The 22,993-nt window shown below is 34.1% G+C and overlaps 1 protein-coding gene across 2 annotated transcripts in view; it reads left to right on the top strand.

The window, feature by feature from the left end:
- The window catches only part of AOX1 (aldehyde oxidase 1), an 85,014-nt gene that overhangs the window by 34,500 nt on the left and 27,521 nt on the right, over nucleotides 1-22,993 (top strand). For both annotated transcript variants that reach the window (XM_074302740.1, XM_074302741.1), the window contains exons 15-22: nucleotides 1,186-1,348; nucleotides 5,193-5,285; nucleotides 6,350-6,519; nucleotides 7,427-7,553; nucleotides 11,956-12,078; nucleotides 15,453-15,549; nucleotides 17,150-17,274; nucleotides 18,517-18,650. In XM_074302740.1, the coding sequence (XP_074158841.1) occupies nucleotides 1,186-1,348; nucleotides 5,193-5,285; nucleotides 6,350-6,519; nucleotides 7,427-7,553; nucleotides 11,956-12,078; nucleotides 15,453-15,549; nucleotides 17,150-17,274; nucleotides 18,517-18,650 (1,032 nt within the window). The remainder of the gene's footprint in view (nucleotides 1-1,185; nucleotides 1,349-5,192; nucleotides 5,286-6,349; nucleotides 6,520-7,426; nucleotides 7,554-11,955; nucleotides 12,079-15,452; nucleotides 15,550-17,149; nucleotides 17,275-18,516; nucleotides 18,651-22,993) is intronic.

Raw genomic sequence — 22,993 nt, 5'->3', positions numbered from 1 at the left:
AACTTTTGAGCTGGAAGGGACATTAGAGGATCATTTGGTTTAATTTTATTATTTGATAGATGAAAACTATAAAGTCCAGAGCAGTTTTCCTAAGATCATCCAGAGGCAAAATTTTAATGGAGATTCTCCAAATCCACATTCAGTGATTTCCCTCCTCTACCATTCTTGAATATGTATTTGTTGTTGTATGTATGCATTAGTGTTGTCTTCCAAATGAATTCAAATAATTTGGCTGTAATATAAGTATCTCTCTCTCTCTCTCTCTCTCTCTCTCTCTCTCTCTCTCTCTCTCTCTTTCTCTCTCTCTCTCCTCTCTCTCTCTCTCTCTCTCTCTCTCTTTCTCTCTCTCTCTCCTCTCTCTCTCTCTCTCTCTCTCTCTCTCTCTCTCTCTCTCTCTCTCTCTCTCTCTCTCTCTCTCTCCTCTCTCTCTCTCTCTCTCTCTCTCTCTCTCTCTCTCTTTCTCTCTCTCTCTCCTCTCTCTCTCTCTCTCTCCTCTCTCTCTCTCTCTCTCTCTCTCTCTCTCTCTCTCTCTCTCTCTCTCTTTCTCTCTCTCTCTCTGTCTCTGTCTCTCCTCTCTGTCTCTCTCTCTGTGTCTCTGTGTCTCTGTGTCTCTGTCTCTCTGTCTCTCTCTGTCTCTGTCTCTCTCTCTCCTCTCTCTCTGTCTCTCTCCTCTCTGTCTCTCTCTCCTCCCTCCCTCCCTCCCCTCCCTCCCTCTCTCCCTCCCTCTCTGTCTCTCTCTCTCTCTCTCTGTCTCTTCCCTTCTGTATCTATCTCTCTTTCTTTCCTCTTTCTCTCTTACTATCTCTCCTCCCCTTTCCCCCAAACCACCCCGACACATACACACACACACACACACACACACACACACACACACACACACACACACACATATATATGCATATGTATTTGTATGAATATAGAAGGAAAGGAGAGAGAATAAAAAAAGGCAGTGTTAGCCAACTCCTTTTCAGCATATTTTAAATTTTGTTTTGGGCCCTCTTATAATAGGAAATGCAATAATACTTGATTTAGCTTATAACATAATTATAATCATGACAGCCTTTAGTTGTTTATTTTAAGAACCAGGCTTTGTTCCATAGGCTGTCTGAGTCTGTAGGCTAATGATTGGTATGTATTGAGTTCTACTTTTTTTTAAAAAAAATGTTTTTAATCTATTTCTTATAGAGCATGGAATGAAGAGATGCTGGGAGAAGCTTGCAAGTTGGTTCTAGGTGAAGTTTTGCTCCCAGGCTCAGCTCCAGGTGGAATGGTGGAATACAAGAGATCCCTCATTGTTAGTTTTCTTTTCAAATTCTACATAGAAGTGCTGCAAAATCTGAAGATGATGGTAAGTTTAATATCGTGTTTAGATCTGGTTTCCTTCTTTTGAAGGATATTGTTAGCTATCAGTGAAAACTGTACTTTGTGACTTATTAGATAAGATTATCCCTGAAAATTTTCTCATTCCATATACAAATATGGTAAAATTACTCATACCAATGTTCCTTAGAATATTGAAGATAAAAGAGTACAAATTATATTCATGCAAAACTCATGTCCTTGATTTATGTGCTAATTTACTGTTTCGGAGGACAAGGCTGGATCAACATTTCTGGGAAGCATTGTTCATTGAAATGCATAGTTTTCTTTAATGCAAACAGATTTTTAAAAATGCCAGTATTTTCATTTTTTAAAATCTCTGGCTATGTGGAAAATTTGTGTTCTTTAAGAGTACGAATGGATTTTTTGCTAACAAAGAGTCATTGTAGTAAAATGGAGAGTGGCAATCAATGAATCCTTGAAAATAGGTTTGAGTCTTGCCTCATTCATGACCTATATGATCAAGTGAGTTAATCTTTCTCTTGGTCTCAGGTTCCTCATCTTTAAAATGGTTTTAACAGTACCTGTATTGCTAATTTCACTAGGTAAGATAATATGCCATGTAAACCCTCAAAATGTTATATAATTATAATCTATTATTATTCACTCATAAGGCTTATTTGTGATAACATGCTATTCTTCATATAATTTTTATTTCTTATTATTTACTTAACTGCTTATTTACAATGATATGCTGCTCTTAATATACAGATATACAAATATTAACCCTAGTGGCACATCTGCAGAAATGGTGACTGATGTATGCAGCTCCATCTATGCTAGAAGTCTTTAATCTTTTTTGGTTCATGAATCCATCCAGGCAAGTCTATAGATCCTTCCTCATAGGAATTGCCTAGAATTATAATTTTTTTTGAAATACAGTTATCAAAATATTTTTAAGAAGGGAAACATTTCATGGATCCCAGATTAAAAGCTTCTGCACTTCCCCTTTTTCCATATAAGGGAAAACCTTTAAGTGTATGAGACTGATGCTAGAGATGTGATGTAGTAGAAAAGTCATTTGAGTGGAACTGGGAACTCTTGATTTATATTCCTAGCTCTATCCCTCCCTTGCAATTTCATTTCTCTATACTTTCATTTTGTCATCATTATCATTTTAGATAGGGTAATTAGGTGGTGCAATGGATAAGGCTGGGTCTAGAGTCAAGAAGACCTGAATTTAAATACAGTCGCAGATTCTTAGTAGCTGTATGACCTTGGGCAATTCACTTAATGCTTTTTGCCTCAGTTTCTCCATCTGTAAAAATGAGCTGGAAAAGGAAATTATAACCACCTCATTATCTTTGTCAAGAAAACTACAAGTGGAATCCTGAAGAGTATGATACATCTGAAATGATTCAACAACATCAAAATAGTGTGAGATATCAGATGGAGTGGTACAGTAGAGTAAATGCTAAATTTGGAGTCAGAAGACTTCAATTCAAATCCTCTTAGATATTTACTGTTTGCTTTATTAGGGACAAGTCATTTAACATCTTTTATTTTATCATCCATGTGGTGAATACTGTCTCACAGGTGGCTGGGAAGGTATCTCTGTTTAAACCATAGAATTCTATAAAGATATGAATATGATTATAATCCCCAATACCCTTCCTTTTTTGATTACTGTGATCATTTCCTGAGATTGATCACATTGATTAAGAAATGTCAAGTTTCTTCTGGACTTTTATCTTTCCAGTATCTTTTCCTACCATCAGTTCTTTGAGACTGGCAGGAAAAAAAGATGTTATTTTTCAATTAGAGGTGGGAAAACTAAAGCCCAGAGGAAAATAAAAGTATATCTATAATATCTATAAAAGCCAATCTAGGGTTTACTATTAAAATCTTTCCTCTTGTGATGTAAAACTAAGAAAAATAATGTTCTCATTCTTGGATACATCTGTTATTGATGTGAGATGGTCTCACTCCAGATCACAGCCCATGTACAACTTCTCATCCTGCTCAAACTTCTCATCCTATTCAACTCTTGCCCATATCTTCCCAGAAATCCTCTAAGTCGTCCACCCAGTGAACTGGAAGCTATTTTCTACATCAGTTGTGTCAAATTCAAATAGAAAAGAAACTCTGCAGATGCATGTTGACTTAGAAAACCACAAAATGAACATTATCTATCTTATATTATTTGGGAGTGTTGCAAGATGGTGTAGTAAACTTATTAGCTGTGTAATCCTGGGCAAGTTAAATAATCCAGTTTTGCCTCCATTCCCTTATCTGTGAAATGAGGTGGAGAAGGAAATGTCAAGCCACTACTATATCATTGCCAAGAAAAATCCCAAATGGGATCACAAAGAGTCAGATATGACCAAAAGCAATTGCACAACTTCACACAACATCGTATTTTTATTTATTTATTTTTGTTAAACATTTCCTAAAATACTAAAAAATTCCTAAAATTACATTTTACTTTGGTTCAGGCTGTGCTGTAGAGTTTGGCAGCAGCTGACATCTCTGCTTTAGATCACCGATGTTAAGTGGGGACTATAGGGAGTACGTGGATTGGCCATGTGTTATACTTTGCTTCTGAAACTTCCTCATTTCTGGTCCTATATCTCAGGTTCATTGATTTAGAGCAAGAAGAAAACCTATAAACCACCAAGTCAAATTCTCTTATTTTTCAAGATGAGAAACCTGAGCCCCAGGGAGGTTAAGTAATTTGTCTAGAGTCATTTTAAAATCATCTTTTATGCCTCTTCTGGTATACGTTTCTCATTTGGTATTATGCTTCAGTCTTTTCATTTCTTCCATATGCCTCTTGGGTAACCCACAAATTTAATTTAATGTAATAATACATGTTTAGTAGCCACATAGTATCATCAGAAAAAAAAATTAGTGATGGAAAGATGGACCTTTGGCTCAGGAAGAAATAGTGAGGGGTCATTATGATCCCCAGAGTGTTTTAATTGAATATTATAGAGTAAAACAATAAAAGTTTTTTATTTATATACTGTCTTAAGAGTCTCAAAGTACTTTTGTATATTTTATTTGACCCTTACAACAACCTTTAAGGATAAGTACTACAGTTTTTCTTTTGCCATTTTTATTTTAAAAGTAAATGTTTTATTGATTGTCTTTAAAAATTAACTATCAAACTGACTCCCAACAGAACTTCTCTTATAACAAAGGCCAGGGGATAAAGTATAATAGATCATTTATTGGCTATTTCTGATAATGATTGCTTCATTCTAATATCTCTCTGCTGAGAAACTATTATCCCTATTTTGCAGATGAGGAAATTGAGGCTCAGAGAAATTAAATGACTTTTCCATCACTATATAGCATTTAAAGATAGGATTTAAGTCGAGTAGTTTTCTGCGTTGTCACATTTTCACTTATGACCATAGCATGATCTTCCTATAATGAAAAGCTGACTATCGTCTTGGAATTTTAATTTTTTATTAAAATGATTTAAATAAGTATTGCAAGGGATATTAGAAATTAGTGATATAAATTTATTTAAAACTATGTATATGCTATATTATTTTGTTATTTTTCTATATTTATTTTTTTAATCTTTAAAACGAGAGCTGGAGTAAAAAGTCTCCAATTTTCTGTGGTCTTCATTTTCCTTAGCTAGATTGTTATTTATTAGTTGAGATCAAGGACTGTGTCTTTTGCCACTTTTTACCCATAATTGCCCTAATACAGAAGAGAAATCAATAAATGTTGGCTAATGATGATGACAATGAACAACTGAATGTTAGGTTTGGATTAGAACTGTTGGTTATTAAGTGATTGAGAGCTTTACTTAGTTTATTTTAACACACTAAAATTATGAATTGCTTTTCTTTCAGAACCCTTCTCTCTGCCCTTGTTTACCAGAGGAGTATGGCAGTGTTTTGGAAGATTTCCATTCCAAACATTATGAGACTGTTTTAAGGTACCAGGTTAGTAGCATTTTTCCATTACCAAAGTGTAAAGGCACAAATTGTAAATATCATGCATGAACTTTATTTTGTTTGTTTGATTTTTGTTCTGCATGGAGGGATGTGTGTTGAAAAAGAGATGATGATTCTGTAGGAAATAACTCTTATCTTAAAGCAATAGAGGCTACCCATGTTGCTACTATATCTCTTATGTTTTTATCTTGTTTCCATTCTTGTGGCACTGAAACATCTCTATTCTTACTCTTTCCCACTTACTTAGGAAAACCTACTAGTATCAAATATGGATAGGCACTGAGGGGAAAAAAGGAGAGTAATATTTATTAGACCGTGGCTAAAAAAAATCCAAAAACTAAAACTAAATTCAGTTGCTTAAAGTGTTACTTACATGACTGATCCACAGATACACAACTCATATGTTTCCCTTGGAAATCTAAAATATAGTGAAATCTTTCCTAAATGTCATTTTCATAAGACTTCAGTTCCCATAAAACTCTTATATTCTAATATTTTGCTAACTAGCATAGTTGGAAGTGATGATGATCAATACTAGAAGAAATTAATGTATGAGTTTACTTATGGTTACTATGTTAGAAAAGACCAAATGAAAAGAATATAGGAATGAGATAAAGAATTTAGTTGTTTAATGAAATGATTGAGGTCAGTTCCAATGATTTTGTGATGAAGAGAGACATCTATATCCAGAGAGAGGACTGTGTGAATGTGGATCACAATATTCTCACTCTTTTTGTTGTTGTTCACTTGCATTTTGTTTTCTTACTCATTTTCTTTCCTTTTGATCTGATTTTTCTGTGCAGCAAGAGAATTGCATAAATATGTTTATACATATTGTATTTAACATATATTTTAACATGTATAACATATATTGGATTGCTTGCCATCTAGGGGAGGGTTTGGAGAGAAGGAGGGGAAAATATGAAACAAGGCTATGCAAGGATCAGTGTTGAAAAATTATCTGTGCATATGTTTTAAAAATAAAAAAGCTTAAAAAAGAATTTAGTTGTTTTCTCTATTAATGCATATAAATGGTTTTATTTACTAAACAGAAGGTAAACACAAAACAGTTTCTTCAAGATCCAATTGGACGTCCCATCATGCACCTCTCTGGTATTAACCATGCAACAGGTGAAGCCATTTACTGTGATGACATACCAGCACATGACCAGGAACTTTTCTTGGCCTTTGTAACAAGTTCAAGAGCTCATGCCAAGATTGTGTAAGTAACATCATGATTTGAGGAAATCAATAATAATTTGCTTTTTCATCTAAAGTCCAAAACCTGCTGCCAATAAAAGTTCTCTGCTAGTTGATGAGAGAAGGCCAAAAAGACCAAAAGGGGAAATTATTTGCTCAGTTTGTCAGTAAGAGCCAGGGTCATGTGGAACTAGAGTTTAGGATTTGTTACAAATAATTTCATCATTTCTCATGAAAGAGCTTGAGTTAAAATCATAGAATCGAGGAACCTCAGAGGTGGAAGAAATATCAAAGGTTCTTGTCTAGTTTACTCCCACTCCAGTGTAAGAATTCCACTATAAAAATCCTTGATAAGTACCAAAGAAAGCTCTGTTTGAAGAGTTCCAGTGAAGGTGAACTTGCTATCTTCTGAAACAGCACATTTCTCTTTTGACATTGCTCTATTAGGAAGTTTTTCCTTATTTTTTGGGACTGAAATTTGCTTTTCTGTAACTTCTGTACATTGATTCTGGTTCTGTCATCTAGTTAGTAGATGGTTCCTTTCAGTTCTAAATATATGATTGTGACTTGCTTTTAGCCAATGTAGATTGGTTCCTAAAGTTCATTGCTTGTGTGTGTGTGTGTGTGTGTGTGTGTGTGTGTGTGTGTGTATAAAAGCAAATTTTTCCCTTTGTATCTTTCCCAGTCAAATCCATCTTGAAGCCATCATTCTGTTGTCTTAGACTAGGTGAGGAAAAGGTTGTTGGGACCCTTATTCCAAAGACTCACTGTCATCATTAGCCACTGGATCAATTAGAATAGTGAGGCAAATAATTTGTTAGGTATATTTTAGCTTTTATGTCTTGTCTTTCAATGACTATATTCTAAATAGCTTTCAGATTTCATGTATGTTTCTCTGAAGAAATGTTGCAATTTATTTTTAAATTTAGGTCTATTGATACATCAGAAGCCCTAAAACTACCAGGAGTAATTGATGTCCTGACAAGTAAAGATCTTCAGGATGTAAACTCCTTCAAGAGTTTTCTTGAAAATGAGAAAATATTGGCAACTGATGAGGTATAATGCTTTTACTGCTTTTAAGTATCTTTTCCAATTAACATCATTTATATTTTTAAAATTAGCAAAAGAATTTTAAAATGTATTAATTATCAAACTATTCTAATATTCTTTCATTTTTATTACAGAATTTTGTGTTCAATTACAGTTACCAAAGTCTGCTTAGTCATTTTCCTATATAGCTATTTAAGTGATTTAAAAATATTTATTTTCTAAAAACAGGAGTGGTCTTAAAGTTGGAAGATTTGAGCTTGGTTTGTTAAGGAGTGAGTGATAATATTTGAATTATTTAACTATACAGATAAAACTGAAGGGAAAAAAATGGAGCCAGATTCGGGGGTGAGGGACTAGGAAAATAGGGACAGATGAAGAAACTGGACAATATAGTGAGAATGAAGAATAAATTTAGGATAAATGAGATAAAGGGCTAGATTGAAGAATAGAAAACTATAAGTAGGGAGAGGTAGTTCAAGATCATGGAAGTGGCAAGTTATATAATGGTGTAACCTAAATTAGTGTCTCCATGAGTGACCAAGGCAGAATTAAAGTACAGTTCACAGAAATTGAAGAGGTTGATATATTTATTGGAAGGCCATTATGTCTAAAGGGACATCGACATGTATATTGAAGTCCTTAAAAATGAAGATAGTGCCAACGAAAGAACTCTGAGAGTTGACTATGAACCACTATATGGAATTCCCAATCCCTGTATTTTTGTCCGCCTGCATTTTTGATTTCCTTCACAGGCTAATTGTACACTATTTCAAAGTCCAATTCTTTTTGTACAGCAAAATAACTGTTTGGACATGTATACATATATTGTATTTAATTTATACTGTTAACATGTGTTGATCAAACTGCCATTTGGGGGAAGGGGTGGGGGAAGGAGGGAAAAATTGGAACAAAAGGCTTGGCAATTGTCAATGCTATAAAATTACCCATGCATATATCTTGTAAATAAAAAAAAAAAACTATAATAAAAAATGATAATAAGAATGACAATAATAAACTCATTTGATTATCAGAAAAAAAATGAAGGTAGTGGTTGGGGTCAAGAAGACAATTATTAGTTAAGAAAGTTGTTGATGTTGTTTGTTTTTCCTTCTTGAAGTGGTGGACCATGACATGGGGGTTGGGAGGTTGGGTGGGGTGGCTCATGTCATGACATGCAAGTGAGTTGGATTTAAGTGAGAGAGGGTTGTACAAAGCACCAGCCTCACTCTGTCCTCCAGAAACACCTAGCTTCAGTTGCAAGATATAGATCAAGATGTCTGGAGAAGGCCCTGATCATTTCCTAGAAAGTGGGGGGAAGATTTGGAAGCTGATGGATGATGAAAAGGATCTATACAGAGTGAATGAACTTGGCAGCAGGTGGCAGCAAAACTCCTGAGTGCAGCCCAAATCAGATGAAAATGATTACATTTTAATGGGAAACATTTAAGAAAAATACAATTATAGCACAGATGTCGTTAATTTTTGTTTTTTAAATCAATATGCAGCCTCTACTCTTCCCATCTGAGTTTAACACACTGATCTAGATGGATGGAGTAAATCTTTGAAGAAGGAGCTGCTGAGTATTGGTAACAAAGTTGATTGAGAAGCTAAGTAAGCAAGCTCCTACTGGCCTGAGGACATGAGAGAGGAAATATTTAGTACTTGAGACAGTGGCCAGTGAGGCAAAGTCTTCCCAAATGAGCTTTCCATTAGTAAGAAAAAGTGAGAGAAGACAAAATAATGGGTAATTTGCTAAACAAAACAAAATACAACTGGGCTTTCAAAAGCCACAGTAGAAATAGGAAACTGGGAAGTATGAGGTACCTTAGACAGATTGGAATGAGAGAATGGTTCTGGTAATTGGTGAAGAAGATTTTTACTGGAGGAGATGGTGATGTTGAATTGCAAAACTTAGGGGAGAAGTGAATAGGAGTTAACCAAAGCATGGTGGAGCACCAATTGATGGGGCTCTTACCCTCCAAGATTTTCTGATGCTGAGCAATGGTGTCAGATTATATTCTCTAAAGGAACAAAGAGTTAAACCTTGAGTTTGGGCCAGATGTCTGGGTTAGTAAATGCCTAGAAATCTGCTCTCCAAGAGACTGAGGGAATTCATGCTCTTTGCCAGCTCATTCTAGATGATGCATAGTCAAAAGATACTTTAGACTTGGAACATGCATTTGACTCCTACTTATGAACAGGGACCTGATGTTAACAAAGGATCAGTGGCTTAGAAATTTGTATAGTGACAAATGCTCAAAGTGAGTCTTTTGACCTAAGAAATATTAGTTCATACTCAGTGCATATAAGTACTTTGCAAGCATTCTTAAACCTCTCTGAGCATTCCGGACATTAGAGTTCTCATTCAGTATCTAATTCAGTGTCTGGTAAGAACAGTCAAAATTTAGCAGTCATATTTAAAAGGAAAAGATTTTTAAGAATCACTGGAGCTTGAACTAAATTTATCTTGAATAGAAACTGTTGTGAACCCCATGAGACAGCGCCAAGGTGTTTTGGCAAAGTATACTGAGAACTGTGGGAACTATGTAAATATTAACTAAAAAACAAGATTGTTTTATATTGCCTGAGGCGTGTTTCCTTTGTAGATTAAATGGAATAGAAAGTATTCAGGCCTATGAAGTACTTTGAGATATGAACTGTTCATTTTTACATTGCATAAGGGACAGTGATAATATCTTTTGGATATTCTCTACTGTGGACCCCCTGGAAACAGGAATGTGTACTGGAAAAATGTTCACATTGATGATACTATGATGATTTTTGTGTGTGTGTGTGTGTATACACACATATAAAGATATAATAATAGATTAGCATAGTCTTTGGCTAAATTAAAAAGAGAATCATGTTTGTTGGATGAACTATGCATTTTTTGAAGACAATGAGTAGCATAGTCAGACTTGTGAATATTAATTTGGTGTCTATGTCAAGGATATAGTGAAGAAAAGAGAAACTATAATGAAAGATCAATTAGAAGGCTATAGAAATAATCCAGATAATAGAAACTTTAATTATGTTAGTGATAATAAGAATTTCATTATGGGGGATGTTTAACTCTTTCTTTCATTATAGTCCTCTTCTCAGTAATATAGACAACAGACTTGGTCCCTGGTCAGGAAGCACCTTCCCCCATCCTTCAAATCCAGTCCTGGTCTGTTCTCAAGAAGAAGTGCCATTGCTGTTCATTCCCCTTGGCCATTGCTAATGCTGATCCACTTCCAAGGAGTCTTGAAATTTACTTAATCCCTTTTGAGCTGTCATAATTTTTTTTTAAATATGTCTTGTTTCCAGAAGATTTGCTAATAATGGATATTACTTAATTCATTCATTTCCTTTTATTTTGATAGAAACATAAGGACTTGCTATATAATCAGGTCCCTGTTAAATTCTACTCTGATGTCACATTTCATAACAGAGATTACTCAGAATTATCAAAGTCACTCTAATGGATTTGAGCTTTAGTAGATCCTACCATGCCAAAAGATCTTTCAAGTGTTGGCCAGGTGACAGAATCTGTCGTTGGAGAGCCTCATCCTCAGAAGGGTGGTCACTGAGGGATAAATGTATTTCAATACAATAGCACAAAATCTACTAATGCAAGGAAAGGTTTCACTTAATACTGAATTGATCACCATCAAAACTGAGGATTTTTTGGACTTTGAATATATGTACCAGACACTAACTTTTAGCATGAAAATACCAGGACCTGTGGTGCTGATGTGTGTGCCTAACTCTGTATAAGTGTAATGCCGGAGAAACTGAGGCAAGATAGAGATTAGAGAGTTTTTAATATTTTATTAATTGGAGAGTTTAATTGACTGGACAGGACTCTCGTCTCAAAGTATCCAGTAATGAATGGGGGAATGACAAACCCTTTTATAGCTTTTCAAACAAAGAAAAGAAGAAGAGAGGGAAAAGTTAGAACCCATTTGGTTTTTGTCAGGATGAGGAAATCAATAAATTCTTACTAAAAGCTAGAGTCAGGAAGTTCGAATAAGTAGAAGTAAAGATGTCAGTGAAGTATCCGAGATAGCCTTATCTTTTGGAATATTTTAGAAGGGCAGTGTTATAAATTCTTGGGGGCAGAAGGAGCTAGGAGCCAGAAAGTCTGATCTGCTCCTCATCTCCCATTGACATTGTATAACCTTAGAGCAAATGGTCCTCACTCTTAATGAACCAGGGGGATTTTACAACTTAAGGGACTGAGGCAGAACAGTTAAGGAAACTGAGATAGAACAATTCAGGGAAACTCAGTCAGGACAATGAGGGAAACTAGTGCAGGGAAACTGAGGTAGAACAGCTCAAGGAGACTGTGGCATAACATAAGAATGTGAAGGTGATACAAGAAAAAAAATAAAATATGTCCCCCCGTGATCTTTGTGTTTTTTAGGTCCTAGCTGTTGGCCAGATTGTGGGTGCCGTGATTGCTGATTCAGATATTAAAGCAAAGCAAGCAGTTCATCTGGTGAAAATTGAGTATAGTGATTTGAAACCCGTGATCTTTACTATTGAGGTGATTATGAAGTTCTTCAGTGATTTTTTCTTTCAGAAATTAGGAGCAGGAACTTATCAATCATTGAGAGGGAATTGTATCACTGCACATGACCAGCTATGTCTTTTTCTTCCTTTATCTCCCAGCACTATTCAGTCAAACTCTGAAAGAAGATTAAAGGAATTCTCTCCTGTGAAGTCCAATTTCAGGTTCCATTTTGGTACTCCTCAGTGTGTATCTTTAAATATAAGAAAAAGGTTTTATAAGTTTAAATCATCATCTTATAAATTTATAAAATTTGAGAATTTGAGAATCTTCAAATGCCTGTAGACATTATGGTCAGTTGCTCACATTTCAAAATGATTTTTTGATTCTGAAATCACTTTGGGAGTTCCTAAAGGCTATTAGATTTCTCTCTGAAATTTTACATGTTCTTACATATGTATTTTCTTTTTCTTATTTCAATTGTCTTATAAAATAATGAAAACATGTCACAATTTTTAAAAGCTAGGGAAACCAATTTTAATGAATCAGAAAAAAAAAAGTTTTAAAGATGTTTTGAGTACTTTAAGGTTCCTTAGGGAACAAATTTATGTTCACAACAGGATTATTTGTCATAGGGAAAAAAAATCATCTCTGTGATAGGGAACTGGTTCCAAAACAACTGTGTATCCTGCTGCTCTCTGCCAAGGATCTGTGAATTTGTTTGAGCAATTTCTTTAAAATAAACCAAAAAAGCTAGTCTCTTTTCAAAATCTAAACCATGCCTTTTTAGTGAGCTAATGATGCAGTGCTAGTGGTAGAGAGTTGAAGTGTGAGAATATCATGAACCTGAAAAGTCTGAATGGCAAAAGGGATTTTTAATGGCACTGAGAAGCCAGCTTTGCTAGGAAGGCAAACTTCTTAGTGACAAGAGGTCCTGTTAGGGAAATAAAGGTTATCACTGAGAAGAGGGTATCTACATAGGAGGCAAGAGTCCTGGCAGACAGCTGTGCCAAGAGGTTCCTTGGCAAGGCATAATTCTGCTTTGGACTTCTGCAGAGTTTTTGGTTTAAAATTGTCTTTTTATAAGAAGTCAGAGACTGGGGCTTCTATTCAATGCCCAGTTGAAAAGTTTCAAGCCACTCAATAGGAATATTAGGCCCAGATCTCCAACTGAACAATACCACTTTAACTGGGACTTTGAGTTACTGGGAGTGGTGCTGGGCTAATCTTCAACTCAATAGAGGCTGCAGCTAATCCCTGCCAAGATATCCAACTGAATGAAACTACTTAACTGCCCTGAAGGGTGGGTCTCTGTCAAAGGAGAGTGTCAGAGCTCACCCCCAAAAGCCAAGGAAGACACAATTTGCATCACTAGGAAGATGTTCAAGTGATTGTTTTAGGGCATTTGAGTCCCTGAAATCAAAACAGATGTATTTCGAAGAATTGGGACCATTACTCACATAATAGATTTGTTTCGAACACCACTATGCACTCTCCATTTCCTTTCCCAAAACAACCCAAAAGAATATTTTGGAAGCTATTAGTATACTTCTTTAGTATTTACCAAAGTTTTTATAAGGATCACTGAGGATTAAATGAGAAGATTATAAAAATAATGATTAGTTTTTATATAATACTGTGAGATTAACTCATTTGATCTTTACAATAATTCTGTAAGGTAGGTGCTATTGTTATCTCCACCATTTTACTCATGGAGAAACTGAAGCTACAACAGTTAAATGGCTTGCTTAGGGCAGCAGTTAGTTAGTATTTAAGGCTTGGATTTCAACTCAAGTCTTTCTGATTCCAGACACAGCACTTTATCCACTGTATCCATAAAATTATTTTGCAAATCTTAAAACTCTATTTAAATATAAGCACTTCTTTTCCACCTCTTCCTTCTGCTTCTCCTCCTCCTCCTTCCAGTTTCAAAATGTTCCCATTTTCATCATCCAGGGAAAATAAGAATAAAAAAATAACTCACAAAGTCTCTAATTATTTGACCCAAAAAACTCCACCCAAAATAAAAATCCAAACTTTACAAAAGTTGCTTACTAGGGTGTGGAGCAGTATCCCTACTCCACCTCTGTATCATCTTCATTAGTAATTAAATCTAAGACTGATTGAAACACTAATAGATGGATTAAAGGGGTGTGTGGAAAATAGTATAATGTCTCATTCCAGATGCAAAGCAGGCTGGGCTTCCCTCATCAAGAAATGTTTAGAAAATTCATAGGCTCAAGATGGTCTAGAAACCATGGGTCTTAGAAAAATAAAAAATTTCTCAATAGTTTCCAAATTAACTTTGGGAGACAATGTGCTACAGTGGGAAAATGTTTTGAACCTGGAGTCTTTGGACTTGAGTTCAAAGCCTTTAATTGCTGCTTACTACTTGTGGGACTTTGGACAAGTTGCCTTTTTCTGGGCCTCAGTTTTTTCATCTGTAAATGGGGAAATTGGATCAGAAGGATTCTAACAATTCTTCCAGCTCTAGATATGTAAGTTTATGTTTCTCTTTTTTGATCCAGGAAATACTATTCTTTATCTTAGTTTGAAAATCAATGAGGTGACTAAATAAACTATGATGTACATCAGTTGTTAGTTTGGTATGATAAAATTAAAACTAATCATCATCAAGTAACCATTTAAAGCTGAGCATGGAAACCAATTTTAGAACATACAGTAGTTTTTGTGGTATAAGTTCTTTTTAACACTTTTCAAGAAACAGACATAACACTTCCTTCCATGGCTTGTATGGCATCATAGGAAGAGTGTCATTGTGGGAAAAAAACTAGACTTTGCTGTAATTTATGTATTCAGAGTTATTTAATAATCAGAAAGCATTTTCTTTTAAATTGTGTTTATCACCCTCCCCCCAGTTTCATTGTTTATACAAATTTAATTAGTGAATTTTTATCTTTTGGAAAATATTATGTAACATTTTTTTTTAAATAATGTCCTTCAACACTTGGAATTTATCATTGTTACCATGGTAAACTGCTTTTCGTCTATCTTCCTAACAATGAAACTTTAGTGTTTAAAATGGGAAGAGCAAATCTGTTCTTGGAAAATGATATCTGTGATGCTGACCTATTTTAAATGTACCCTTCCATCCTCTCCTTCCCATCTCCTTTTAGGAGATCTAAAATTGCATTATTGGTATAGTCTCCTCAGGGAGTGTCTCTGAGGTTTCCTTGTCTCTGCAAGAATCATTTGTGGGAAAGTTCAGCAAGACCTAGTTTAGGGAAGAACACTGCTAAGACTCAAACAATGAGAACAATGAGGCTGTCTTGTGTAATATTAAGTACTTATGGATAGCTTTTCTTTTCTTTTACTAAAATTTTTTTTCAATGAACAAAATTTATTCTCTCTCTCTTTTTCTCTCCTTTCCCCCTCCATTTTATATGTAGGAAGCTATTCAGCACAACTCTTTTTATGAGCCAGAAAGAAAAATAGAATATGGAGACGTTGATGAAGCATTTAAAGCTGTTGACCAAATCCTTGAAGGTAAAACATTTTTCTCATTAAACATCGGGAGGCAGTGTTAAGTCTTAGCATCAATCTCTGTCATATATTCTTCTTTGTCCTTTGTTTTTGAAGAGGACCAATGATCAATGGTATTGTTGAGGTTGGGTCACATATTAGTGTCACAAGATATCTGAAAAGAATTTGCAGACTTGTACCCATATCCAAGTCAAGGGGCAAAGTATTGTACTTGTAACACCAATTGAAATGGGCTAAGTTCCAAAAGAATTTAGCAAAGAAACAGAAGAAAGATGAATTTATAGGAAAAGACAGAGAGAGATCAAATGCTTCATGTTATTGATATGCTAATTTTATGGCTTAGAGGTAGAATTGAGGAGTGATCTTACAGATGGAGAAGAGTGGTTTCAGAGATACTTGTTATTACTGACCAATAGATTGTTATCTGACAGGCAGCACTGTTTGTGGGACCACAGCCCTCCCAAGGCCATGTAGCCTTAGGGGTACTGCTGCATCTCCCCTAGAAGTTGTATCCTAGTAAGTTGTTGACTTGCCACCTGACTTGGATTTCAGTGGGGCAGAGCTATGCAAAGTTGCCAGCTTCTGTCACTAGCTTTGTGAGGACTGCATATTGCAGTGCTAAAAGTCAGAGGCCTCAGACTCAAATTCAGATTTTGCCACTTTACTGTATAATGTGGAAGAAGTCACTTAAATGATCAGAGCCTAAGTTTTTTTTTCTCTGCACAATGAGGAGACTCGATTAGATAACTTCAGAGGAGGTTTCCAGCTTTAAATCTGTGAGCCTATGACACTGGGTAGATCACTGGGTAGAATCTGCTTCCTTCTCTGTGAAATGAGAATAATAATGTTTGTAATGTTGACCACTTGAGGAATGTGCTTTGTGAACCTTTCAGTGCTGTATGAATGTGAGTTCTTAACTCTCAGACGTACAGCTTTCCTAATTGTTTGCTGGGAATCAATTTTGGCAGCTAGAATATACTGCCCTGCAGGCATCTATCTACCTGAAGCAATCTAATATCCTTGTCCCTTTAAGATTTCTTCTAGCTCTAAAAATCTGTAATTTTCTAATCAGTTCTCCATATTTCCTTATATCAACTTTACTTTCAGAAGGATGAAGTTGCTAAGTAAACAACCAGCAAGTCAGAACATTTGGATTTTGCTTCCAGGACCTTCTATTATCCTGTTTTTCCCAAATTTACCCAGACTTTTTTCTGACCAATCTAACTTGTATAAAATGTCTTCTCTGCCCTTTATTTCAAAGGAGAGTTTATTGCCCTGTGACACAGTCTATTTTCAGATGGGCATCCAGCTTATGTCTTTTATCAAATATCCTCCACTCTATTTATTTTTGATTCCTCACTTTCATAGGCCTCCATTCCTCAGATGCTCTTTTTTAATATCTACCTCATGGAGTGCCTGGTTTTCTTTAAGACCCTTTAAGGCTTTTACTGGTCCCCCAGTACTTATTGCTACTTCATGTACCCCTCAAAGGAGATATTTCATGTATTTTGTACTATTTACCTGTTTTATTCACACACATACATCATCCATACCATTTTGTATAAAGATTTGAGGGTTGCTGATTTTTTTTCTCCCATAATAGGTGAAATTCACATTGGAGGTCAAGAACATTTTTACATGGAAACTCAAAGCATGCTGGTTGTTCCATATGGAGAGGACAAAGAAATGGATATCTACGTGTCGACACAATATCCCAAGTTAGTCCAGGTAATATAGAACCCTTTGTCCAGGAACATAGTTAATTCCAAAAATTTTCTAACAGAAAACAATAGCAATAGAAAAACAATCAAAACAAACAATAAACCCTTCTACCTACTTAATGCCATATAAAAATGAATATTCCTAATGCGTGCCATCTAGGGGAGGGGGTGGAGGGAAGGAGGGGAAAAATTTGGAACAGAAGGGAGTACAAGGGATAATGTTGTAAAAAAAATTTTTTACCTATGCATATGTACTGTCAAAGAAAATGTTATAATTATAAAAAATTAATAAAAAAGAAATTAAAAAAATAAATCTCAAATAAATCCTAAAAAAGAAAAAAAAGAATATTCCTTTGGTTTCTGAAATATAATACCCTGTAGTAATTTTGGTGGGCAATCTAGAATCAAAGATTAGAGAGTGTTACAGTGATATGTAACTGTAGTGGGACAAAACTAAAAAAATGTCATCTATTAATATACTGTAAACCATTTAACTTTCTACATTTTAAAAAACTTTTAAAATATTTAATATATCTTCATTTTGCCTGAGTCATTTATATAAAAATTGCTAAATTTTTGACATTTTAAAAAATTTATCATGGAACCATATTCTTATCACATTGTACACTAAATATTCCTTTGACAAACAGTCCATTTTATTAAGACTACCTTTGATAATCTATAGGTTTTCAATGAAATTGAGTCAAGTGACTTCCTAGCCTTTTAAAATATGTTTATCTCCATCTTTTGGATACATTTCTCAAATGTTGTGATATGTGGCATGATACAACTTCTTATTGCAGTATTCTATTTCCATTTGAGAATTTCTGTAATTACAAGATAATTGCTTATTAGTATTCATAATTCTTATAAATGAGGACAAGATTTCTGAGACTACTGGAAATAAAAAAGAAATCCCCAAAATTTTTATTTAGGTGGGTATTTTATAATTTAATGAAAATACCCAGATTTCACAGGTTAACATGAATTGCTTCTGACTTGTTTTTTGTATATCCTTGAATGAAGAGGGAACTTCAATTATTACTTAAAAATTACTTTTTTTCTAGTTTACAATACTCTGATATTTGTATTCCTTGGTCTAGGAAAGCATTTTTTTTCTCAATAGGAATGATTAGATAGCTGTTCCCATTTTGTACCCACCCTCTGACCCAATATATAATCCCTCTTACTGATAGGAGCTACATTTTTATTTAAAAGGATTCAGATTAATTCAAATTAATATTTACAGGACATAGTAGCCTCCGTATTAAAGGTTCCATCTAACAAGATCATGTGTCATGTCAAGAGAGTCGGTGGAGCTTTTGGTGGAAAAGCATCAAAAACTGGTTTCTTAGCAGCTATCACAGCATTTGCAGCAAACAAGTAAGTGGAAATTGTGTTTCATTTAACTAGAGCACAAGACCCAGCATAGTGAGAAGTGTTTTTGGAAGAAGAGTAGTTCTGCTCCTTTAGCTATGATCCTGGACAAACTACTTAATTATTCTGAGCATCAGGGTTTTTTTGTTTTGTTTTGTTTTGGCTGAGGCAGTTGAGGTTAAGTGACTTGCCCAGAGTCACACAGCTAGAAAGTATTTATTAAGTGTCTGAGGCCAGATTTGATGCTCCTGACTAAAGGGCTGGTGCTCTATCCACTGTGCCATCTAGCTGCCCAGGTCAGTTTTCTTAATTGTAAAATGTGTATTACAATAATTCTTTCACTACCTATATGCCTTGATTGTTGGAAAACAGAGTGTTTTGTAAATCCAAAAAAGCATTATAAATTTGAGTTATTGAAAGTAAAATGAGGTTAATGGAAGGAAAACCACGAGACATAGTGGAATCCCAGTTAATTTACAATTTGTAACAATTTACAAATAAACAAATTACAAACAATTTACAAAACAAAAACTAGAAAAAATTCAAATGTCACAAATTTATTTTTCCTATATTAAGGCTATTAAACTGTGTATATTTATAAATTGTAGAAACAAATATAGTTGTAAATTGCTACAAAAATATTGTAATACTAGAAAATGGAAAGACAATTGACTTGATTTAATAATTACTTGGTTTTAATACCTGTTAAATGATCCATTGTTTAATGCAAGAATTTCTTTAAATAAATGGGAATTCTGTTTTATTTCTGTAATGTCATGTTCATTGGTTTTATACACACACACTCACACACACACATCCAAAAGGCTTTAATTCTTTGTTCTTGCTGAGCAACAAAGTAGTACATTCCTCCTCTATAAGTAATAGAAACAGGATGTTTTTTTTCAGTTATCAAACATTTTTTCTCCCTTCTATTACTTCACACATCCCATCTCCCCTTTTTAAAAATGCAAAACAAAATCCTTGTAACAAATGGGTATAGTCAAGCAAAACAAATTCTGTTAGCCATGTCAAAAAAAATGAATTTTTTATCTTTATCAGGAGGTGGGTACTTATTCATCATTAATTCTCTAGAATCACAGTCAGTCATTGTATTAATCAAAGTTCTTAATTAAAGTCTTTTGAAATCAATCATTTCTGTAATGTTGACATAAATTCTTTTCCCAGCTCTGCTCCTTTTGTATCATTTTTGTTTTGCAAAAACTCCCAGGTTTTTTTTGACATCACTTCTTTTTTTCATTTCTTACAACCCAGTAGCATTCCATTGCATTCGTATATATAATTTTGTTTAGCCATTCTCCAATTAATAGTTTCTCCTTAGTGTCTAATTCCTTGTCTGTATAATAACAGCAATAATAAAAATAATTGGCATTTACATAACATTTTAAGGTTTGGTAAGCTCTTATAAATATCTTATTTTATCCTCACTGCAACCCTAGAATTTAGGTTTTGTTATTATCTTTATCTTATAAATGAGGAAACTCAGGCAGATATCCAGTCTTAAAATGCCCACAGTTATACAGCAAATAAGTGTTTGAGCTTGGATTTAGATTCAGCTCTTCTGGATTGTTGTGTCTGGTACTTTGTCCACTGCATCTATAAACATTTCTAAATATGTGTTTTCCTCTTTTTGTTCTTTTTGAGGAATAAACCTAGTAATGCTATTTATAAATCAAAGGGTATTCATAGATGATCAACTATTGGGATATAGTTCCAAATTTCTTTCTAGAATGGCAGTACCAACTCACAGTTCCATCAGCAGCACAGTACCTGTATCACCACAGCTCTTCCAACAACAACAACAACAAAAAAGCCAAGAAGTAATTATTAAGGGCTTATTTTGTGCTAGGAACTATACTAAGCACTGGGGGTAGGAGGGAGGTGGAGGGGTAAGAGGTGGGGTAAAGAGAAGCAAAAACAATTTTTGCCCTTCAGAAAAAGTTATGTTTCCATTGAGGAAGACAATATTATCTCTTCTGTACATGCTAGATATATACAAGCTAATTGGAAGTAATTTCAAAGGAAAGACTACCAACACTGAGAAAGACCAGGAAAAGATGTTTTTCAGAAAGTAAGATTTTAGCTGAGACTTGAAAGAAGGTAGAGAAACTAAAAGGTGGTTGGTTATGAGGGGAAAACATTTTATCTATGAGAAGCAGCCTGTGAAAAAGCACAGAGCAAGGAGAAAGATTATCTTGTGTGGGGAACAGCATGGAGGTCACTGGATTGTGAAAACATTCAGAAAGGAATAAAATCTAATAAAAAATTTGTCAATTTTCCCTTTTTTTCAGATAGGTGGGGGAGGGGGAACTTTGTCAACCTAACAAGTGTGAAATCAAACCTCAGAGCTGATTTGTATTTCTCTTAATAGAGATTTATGCAATTTAAAAAATTATCAGTTTATAAATGGTTCTGTTCTTGTAAATTTGAATCAGTTTCTCATGAATTTTGAAATTGAAAACTTTCTCTTTTTTTTTTGTTATCTTCTGTGATCTCTTTTTATAAACTTGTTTGGTCAAGAACTACCTATGGATAAGAAAGATAATTTTTTGTTCCTCTTACCTGTTTATATGACCTTTGATATCAAGGTCATATATCCATTTGGAGATTATCTTACTGTACGATATGTGGTGTTGATCAACGCCCAGTTTTTTACCAGACTGCTATATAATTTTCCCAGAAGTATTTGTGAAATAGTAAGTCCTTATTCCATTATCTGGGGTTTTTGGGTTTACTGAACATTATACTACTAAATTAATTTACTCTAATAAGTTATATACTTAATGTTACACTGATCAACCTAGTTTTAACGACTATCAAATCTGATAATTACTGCTATGTAGTAAAGTAAAGTTTGAGATCTGGCACTACTAGGCATCCCTTTATTTTAAATTATTATTTCCCTTAAGATTCCTGACCTTTTGTTCTTATATATAAATTTCATTACTATTTTTTTTCTAGTTCATTTAAGTAGTACTTTGTAGTTTTATTGGTATGGCACTGTTTAAGTAAAGTAATCTTGATAATATTCTCATTTTTATTATATTGATTTGGTCTATCCATTAATATTTTACTAATGTTTTTAGATCTTTTTATTTCTGCATAGTGTTTTGTAATTGTATTTATAGATTTCCTATGTGTATCTTGTTGGATAGACTCACTTTTTTATACATTCTGTATTTTTCTTTATTGTTTTAAAGTTTTAAAATTTATTTTAAACTTAAACACAAAGTAAGAAAAGAAAAAGAAAACATTGCTATATCCATAGCAGAACAAAGAGGCTTGAATATGAAGCAATAAATTTCCATTTCAAGAAAACCTATATGATAAATACCATTGTTTTCAAACTGTCCATCTTTTCTCTATTTATTTGTAAGTTTTTTTGTTTTTTTATTGTATACTATTTGCTTTATCTTTTTATCCTCTTTCCTCACCAACCCATGCTGCAATTAAGCACACACACACACACACACACACACACACACACACCCACACCCCTATTCATAGATATGTATAAATATGCATGGATGTATATATACTGCTAACATGTATGTAAGACCATACTATGCTTATTTCCACTTGTTATCTGTTTTTGTGATAGTGGATGACATCTTCCTTCTTAGGTCCAAATCTTTCCACATTTTTCTAAATCAACCAGCTCATCATTTCCTATACCATAGCAATATTCAAACCCAATCAACGTTCTTTTTGAGAGATTTTATAGAAAAATCTTTTCCCTCAATTTTCTTCATTCTCTCTATTCTTGGATGCATAGGTTTTTATTTGTATAAGAAAATTGTAATTTAAAATAATGAAAATTATCCATTTTGCACTCAACAATACGCTCACCTAATGCTATAGTTCTTTTAAATGGAATTTTCTTTCTACTATTTTCTGTTAGATTTTATTGGAAAAATAATGGAAATGTCACTGATTTTTGTAGAATTATTTAATATTCTGCAACTTTGCTGAAGTTTTGTTTCAAGTACTTTTTAGTCAGTTCTTTAGGCTTCTCGTAAGTACAACATAATATTATCTGCAAAAGTAATACTTTTGTTTTTTTCTTTGACTATACATATTCCCTCAATTTCTTTTTCTCATGTTATTGCTATAGCTAGCATTTCTAGCACTGTATCAAATAGTTGTGATAGCGAATATTTTTGCTTTATCCCTAATCTTACTGGAAAAGACTCAAGTTTGTCCCTTTTGCATATTATGCTGACTTTTGATTTTAGATAGATATTATTTCTCATGTTAAGATTAAGTCCATGTGTTTCTGCAGTTTCTATTTATTTGTTTGTCTTAATAGAAATGAGTATTGATTTAAGTTA

The sequence above is a fragment of the Sminthopsis crassicaudata genome, chromosome 3 (genome assembly GCF_048593235.1).
Source record: "Sminthopsis crassicaudata isolate SCR6 chromosome 3, ASM4859323v1, whole genome shotgun sequence".
NCBI lineage: Eukaryota > Metazoa > Chordata > Mammalia > Dasyuromorphia > Dasyuridae > Sminthopsis > Sminthopsis crassicaudata.
The sequence above is the reverse complement of the archived record's forward strand: the minus strand, read 5'-3'. Positions and strand labels throughout refer to the sequence as shown.